Genomic DNA, 7,414 nt, shown 5'->3' on the forward strand with positions numbered 1-7,414 from the left:
AGGCCCAAATGCAGTTAGGTGACTACATTATAGATGATCTGATTTTAATACTGACATAATTTGAATTCTATTTGAACCCAATTCAAAACTCAGCGGGGCTCACCTCCAGAGGCCATACTCATACTCACTTGAGACTACCCTGCTTTCCTCAATTCTGCCCTTTGGAGACACATGCTTCCAACTATCTTTCCATGTTTTGCAGACCAGAACTTTGGTATATTCTAGCCTCACAAAGATAAAAGAAACTATATATGCATTTCAAAACAGTTATTTCTGTGTTGAGAGAGATATCAAGGGCAGGAGACAAGAATCTTCAGGGTCACTATATCAAGAGTAGCTCTACCAGACCTACACTTGCAAATCCTCCTTCTGATACAACAGAGAAGCAACTCCTATTTCTAACAAGTTCCTGGGGGAGATCTACCGGTGGCTTATAAACCACTGTCAGTTTCACTCAACATACTTTCAAGATATGGACAAGAAACTGAACTAACTCTTCATTCAAAAGATTTTGATGGAGTAGAAAATTTACTGGACTTCTGGTTAGAAATAGTTTAAAAAAAAACGGTTTCTGAAGACATGCCAAGTGCTTCAGTTGAGGTTGTAAGTACATGCCGTGGTGAGGACTGTGGTGTGAAAAGCGGCCTCTCAAGACACCCAGGTCTACTGCAGCCTTGGGTTGGCATGGTCCTAAAACTTGGGGAGCCACACTAGTTGTGGGTTACCTATCAAGGCCTTTCAAAAGGTTTAAATGTCTACTAGTCAACTTGTTAAAATGTTCATTTTGCTACATAACCCCAGTTATCTCATAGTGGTAAAGAGCCCTTAGGAACATCTTTGGGTCTAATGTTCTTAATGAGGAAAGTGCTACGTAGATGGCTTCTTAGGGACAGTCTGTGGACTTGATTTTCTCTAGTCTGTTTGTGATCTGTGCTTTGAGAAACATCATTCAACTCTTTTAGCTCAGAAACCTGGAGTAATGTGGTTGTATTATTTGGACACAAAGTCTGGTGTATCCCTAATAAGACAAAGGAGTTGGGAGAAAAGTTGAATATGCCCGGAAACGTTTTCCTAAGCTTCTCCCTCAGGACCTAACAACATACCATTCACGACAGTGTTATTTTCCAAAGGTCACAATTAGATTTCCTCAGAAGCATACCTTAACTGTTAATCATTACAACTACTTTGTGAAATGTGGGAGTGGTCACCACCCCAACATTTAATCATTGGCCAAAGCCCGGTTTTCACCACAGCCAAGTGCATCTGCCTTTACCCCTCACATAACCCCCTTTTCTACCAGAAATGTTAAGACTCTCATCAGATGGAAAATTAAACAAAGAAAAGGCAAAATAGATTTTTATAAAAGCCATCATGGGGCAAGTAGTCCCAAGAAGCCTAGAGGTAAAAAAGACTGACGCTGGGCAAACGTTCCATGTTGATACTGCTTTCCCATGGTTCCCAAGGTTTGTTGTCTGGAGAACCTTTCCAAATACATTAAAGAGAAGGATCTTAAGAGTCACGGGAGCCTAAAGTTGCTTGGAGCAAACCGTAATTACTTTCATAACAGAAAAGAGAAAACTTAAAACCACCATGTGTCTTCAGACTGTTGGAGAACACTGCCAGTGGGTACCGTGTACCTCTGAGAACACTGTAGGGCCAGGTAACCAGCTTCCTACTTTGAACGTTTTCATAATTGCAACTTTTTTTTCCACTAACTTCACATCTATTTGTTCTCAGCATCATCCCTTTGGCATTACTCAACGCAGCAAATTAAACATTCTTTTAAAATGTTAAATAATAGAAATACAAGTGACAAGGATTCAGTACTACAAATATTCAGGGCATCAAGTTAAACCGTCCTCAAAGTTAAAGCAGATTACTTTAAAAAAAAATCAACAAAACTACAGGAACAAAGCAAAAAAGGGTGGTATATATAGGAAAAGCTGTGTAAGTGCCCACGGGAAAGACACTGCAACCTTCACTATTACACATCACGCTCTGGCCGTATGAGGTTCATCTTCTGTCTCTGAATTGTAGCCACCACCCAAAAACCTGGCCCAGAGAGGAGGGGCCAGCTGGCTGGTGAAACTTCAAACCACTTCAGAACTGTTTTGTAGAAATGAAATGGGACCCAATTCTAGTAGGCGTGTATTTCTATACTAAATGGTTTTTGTTTTTGGTAGGTGTCGAGACATTTAAAAATGCGCAGGTGAAAGCACCAGGAAAGAGGAAGGTAGAAAACTTTCTTCCTCTTCTTGCTGAGTACCGTCCAAGCAGACTGGTAGGGCAAATATTCATTATGGACTGTAATTCACTTTGCTTTGGTTTTGGAGGCTTCCCTTAAGAAAAAAGAGATTTGTTAATAAATGATAAAGAACACAGAACAAGATTAAATTACTGAGGCAAATGTCAATTACAACAGTAATTAGATCGTTCTCTATTTAATCTCAACTTGTTAAAGGATAACAGTATTTCCACACCTAATGCTGCATTTTTCCTATTCTTGAGGTATGATCAGATGACAAACATTTGACTGCCTATTATGTGCCCGAAATCATCTTCATCACTTAGCTAGAAAATCTTCAGTAACTCTCTAAAGGGATAATATTACTTACTTGGGTTTATAGTTTTGGAACTTAAGGCTTATAGAGGTTTTAAGTGTGATAATTTGTCCAATATCATAGGTGAGGAGACAATGGGCTAGAACTGGAAGCTCAGCTATCCCTACCTGATAGTTTATGTTTCTGAACCCCCAAATTCTTTCTTTTAAAATCATCTTCAACACCATATTTTCCCACAAATAACTTACAGTATTATTGCTCCTACCTTTACTTAAAGAAAAACGTATGTGCTAGTTTTTAGTAATTTTTTTACTCCAAACATCTGTAATTTTGTGAATATCTTAAAAAAATATTAGTCACAAAGCCAAATTAACTATAATCATGAGTTAAGAATAAAGGGAGAAACTTCTTTCTAGCATATAAAAACCCTAGTTACCAAAGTACTACGAACCATGAATAAGCTCCTTGAGATTACTCATCACCTACCCCTTCACTCGCCACGGTGTCTAATATACAGTGTGTGTGGAAATTTGTTAGATACACTGAATTAGAGCAAACAAATACTCTGGCACCAACTTTCGTATTCAAAGGCTATGGAGTTTTTAGAAAACAGTCTACTTAAATTATTTTGTGATTTCAGGTAGGGACAAAAAGCGACAAATACAGACTGCTTAGCAGTTGCCGGACTGAAGTCATCATTACAACTACAGTAAAATTTACTGGCTCTCCACTGGAAATCATTGATAGAGCAAAAATAAGGGAGGTTCCGTTAACATGAATGCAAGTTTTATTCGAGATAATATTGAAGAACTGAATTCTAACAGAGGAAAAACTTACCAGTTATCCACTCTATAGTAAAAAGTGGAACTGGGGACCATTTATAACACATAAATAAATTCTACCTTTACATTTCTGAATAAAGCTGTATTCACTTCTTAGAGAGAGCCATTTAACTTTTGCTGATAAGGCTTTGTGAATTGTGTTCAGAAACTTGAACACTCACATACACACACACTCTCCAAATAAGGTAAGTCCCTAGGATTTCACTCCAGGATGAGTTTCTGCAAGTACCTAGCTAACTGAAGACTGCATATTTCTACATGAATTCAATTTGAATTGCTTTCATCTTTATGTACCACAATTTTTTTAAATGATCAGATCAATGTTTATTATGACTTTTTAACTCCCTCAAATTATACTTTAATATTTGACATGGTAGTTTCAAAAAATAAATATTCAAGGCCTCAGTTTTAAATTTCCCTTCAGTGTAATGCACAGAGTTGACCACAAATATTAACAGGACTACCCTAAAATAAATGAAGCTTTCTTATAAAAATTACCTGTTATAATACAGTCCCCATTCTATTCCGTAATTCTGATAAAGAATATATATTTTTTGGTAATAAAACGAGAGTTTAGAATGATTCGGTCCTTGGAAAATCTTAATGGCAGTCACTCAATGAAGAAGTCAATCACTCCTGGAGTCACAACCGCTCAAAAACTGCAGTTAGCACTGACTGAGTTTTTGTGGGGTTTTTTGGTGGTTATTGCTTTAGTTGGCAATACCTGAATTTAAGACAAAAGAACATCTCCCACTAAGCCTTATTTTAAATATTACAAAATGTATACAGAAGATAGACTCATAGAGGCTATAATGCTGATGTCTTAAGTAACTCACCCATGAAATGGGTGCATGTTTTTTAGAGGATAACCATAGATCTTTTTGCTCTAAAAATAAATGCCCCTACTTTTCAGAGTGTTCCCATTCTTCAAATTCTTCAACAGGAGACTTGAGCAGCTTAACAGTTTTGCTATAAAAACAAACCACTCTTGTTAACAAACCCAAAACATAAAAGGAAACCGATAAACGACATAGTTTTCACAGTTAACGATAAATAAAAGTGCAGTAAGTGTTCAAGTAGGGCGTGTAGTTTACAAACTACATGTCAGTATTTGGCATAGGTCATCTTTTAAAGGCTCTCCGAGGGTCCCTGCCATTACTTATTGTGGTCATGACTGTTTGATTATTAGCTGTTCCTTGTAGCTGTGGATTTGTAGGTCCCCGGCCATTGCTTCTACCAGCATATGAAAACTGGCATCCCCTTGATTCTGGGCCAGTTTGAACCCCGTTTCCTAGGAAAGAATATAAAAATTCATCACCATCTTCAGACACTGATCTGTAGGAAGACACCTATTCGAAGTTCTAACACATGCTTTCAAGTAGTATTATAGAAAACAAATGCCTTTACTTTTAAACTACTGGAAAAAACCCAATGTGGGTTCTGCGTTTTTCCAAATGTTTGATTACTGTAAATATATTAACTTGATACTGTATTAATAATGGAGAGAGAAATAGAACAGTTTGGGCAACAGGATGAGAAATTAGTAGAGAAGAAAAATATAGGTAATGCATTGCCTACACTGTAAGGGAAAAGGAAAAAAAGAAAGGGTAAACTGGTGTATGAACACTGGCATTAGGTTCAAATATGGTTAGTAATTCAGAACGGACAATCTAATTTTTCAAAGGAAAAGACAGCAATGCTGCCCCCAATGCGATCATCACCAGCCGTGCCAAAACATGCAGCCAGCAGGTCAAATAAAATTTCAGCCACCCTACTATACTCTAATCCCAAAGACTTTTCCTCCCTTATTTAAGAATACAAACTTCAAAAGACCTTTAACACAGCTGAAAGAACCATTACCATGACATTTGAGTATTTGAGGGGTAAAGGTCAATCTTTTAAAGAGGTAGCTATCAGCACATGAAAATTTAAGGTAAGCTATTAGTCTAAAGATAAAAGGCTTTTCGTGTGCCAAAATAATAGTAATTCTGTATCTATTATAAATAATCACTAGATTACAGAAACTTTGTTTAAAAAAAAAATCAATGGAAAACCGACTACACATCACTAAAACAGATTTCTTATTATCAGCCACTGCTTAAATATAGAATGTGCTCCGGGAGGGAGGTGGGGGTTGGGGGAAATAGGTGGAGGGGATTAAAAGTACACTTATCCTGATGAGTGCTAATACATGGAATTGTTAAATCTCTATATTGTACATGTGAAACTAATAAAACACTATGTTAGCTACACTGGAATTAAAACAAATAAATTCATATGTATAAAAATAAAAAGGATGTGCTCAATAAGTCAGCTTAAGAGAGTATCTGCTATCTAGAAAATCAGTTACTTGGGGAATTCCCTGTTTACTAGTAGCTCCCTTTTAGTGTTAATGTATGCCTAACAACAGTTTTCTTCTAAATCTTTCATAAGATATATTTGCTTAATTCTTAACACCTGATCACAAATATGAAAAAAAAAAAAATCTTACCCACTGGTCCAAATGTACCTGTACCCATATTATTATTCATGGAATTATTCTTCTGTTCATTGTGTGCCTAAAAAATATGTTTTTAATTTAACCAATTGAAGATTTACTTTAAAAAATTATTAAAATAACATGTTATATCCATTCTATAATTGTTTTTTTTTAACAAATTTTTAAAAGATTTATCCAAGTCCATTCACTGTTACTATTCAGGATTATTTCCCAAACTTTTCATAGCTTCTGTTATATCTTACTGCATTTTCCTGATATTACTCCCTACTCCTCAAAGTGCTCAATGGCACATATATTTAATACACAGACTCACAAAATATACAGAATGAAAATGACTTTATATTCTTTTTAAAACTGTCCTCATTATATTCTGGGTATGTATGACAGGGTTGGACACCTAGCCAGAGAATTATAGTACCTAGTCAAAATTAGCCTAATCATAAAAATAGACTATACGTTTGGATTAATTACCCCTCTGCTCTGTTGTCCTCGATAATCTGGGTTGGGTTCACTGAAATTTGGCACTTCTGAATAAACCATACAAAATCTGAAAGAAAATAAAGCACAAGTTAAATGACTCCCAAAATAATCAACCTTTCTTTATTTAACATGCATAACTTACAGGAATGAAGAATTTAGGTGTCAAATGAATTAACTAAAAAGCAACATGCTAACTATTTATACAACAGAAACCTCCTAAATGCTATATGTTCCATAAAAACAAAGTATTCTAAAATATTCAACAGCCTACAACGTTTAAAACATTCTATTTTTTATTTTAGTTATTCTGTACTGCAAAAAAAAAAAAAATCATGTCAAAGATCAAGGACACAGAAACACATCTCTGTGCTGTTTTTCCATATAGGCTGATGCCACTGAACCATGTTTAGGGTTCCAGAGTGGTTTTTCCAGCAGTGGTGATGGATTTGCACTGATCCATTCACACACTCCCATCCAGTCCCTCTTTTGACCAATCACTGTGAATCTGCAAAGATAATCATTCAAGGTTAAGAGTGGATTCTGCAGGTATGTATAAAGACATGTGGCTATTAAGACAACAGTTTATCCCAATGCTTCTTGTAAGCTGACTATGGCATTTATTAACATTACATATAAGCATTTACTAAGCTCCTCACCCCATAAATAAATTAAAATCAGTTTTGGTATATCCTAGACTGACCCTTACAAAGTCAAGTCACTAAGAATTGAGTGACCTCCAGTGGTTCTTCACATAACTGACCTCTTTTTCTGTATATATGAAGGTCAGGAAAAAAAGCCTAAATCTTTTGATGATACTGATGCTAACAGCTTTCATAACACGTTGTCTAACACTACTCTGAAAAGAAACATAAGTAAACAATTTTCCTCCTAACAAAAGCAAAGTGTTACCAGTTTCTGATCTTTAAAAGCTAGCAAGATTGCTTAACTTTTCCAAACAAAGAATTTTATCCCTGCACTATAGAAGAACATTTTCCCTTTTTCTTTTTTCTTTTTTTTTTTTTTTTTTTTTT

General features: G+C 35.7%; 1 protein-coding gene across 4 annotated transcripts in view; it reads right to left on the bottom strand.

Annotated features, from left to right (window-relative positions):
• Positions 1-1,765: 1,765 nt before the first annotated feature.
• The window catches only part of NABP1 (nucleic acid binding protein 1), a 10,301-nt gene continuing 4,652 nt past the window's right edge, over positions 1,766-7,414 (bottom strand). Inside the window, exons 4-8 of one of the 4 annotated variants that reach the window (XM_008687281.2) lie at positions 6,375-6,450; positions 5,895-5,961; positions 4,563-4,694; positions 4,310-4,372; positions 1,766-2,339 (exon numbers count right to left, since the gene is read on the bottom strand). In XM_008687281.2, the coding sequence (XP_008685503.1) occupies positions 2,155-2,339; positions 4,310-4,372; positions 4,563-4,694; positions 5,895-5,961; positions 6,375-6,450 (523 nt within the window). In that variant the 3' untranslated portion in view covers positions 1,766-2,154. Of the gene's footprint in view, positions 4,695-5,894; positions 5,962-6,374; positions 6,451-7,414 lie in introns of all 4 variants that reach the window. The other 3 variants (XR_567584.2, XR_005838017.1, XM_008687282.2) reach the window with 3 other exon arrangements.

This window comes from Ursus maritimus, unplaced genomic scaffold (assembly GCF_017311325.1).
Source record: "Ursus maritimus isolate PB19 unplaced genomic scaffold, ASM1731132v1 scaffold_1, whole genome shotgun sequence".
In the NCBI taxonomy this organism is placed as follows: domain Eukaryota; kingdom Metazoa; phylum Chordata; class Mammalia; order Carnivora; family Ursidae; genus Ursus; species Ursus maritimus.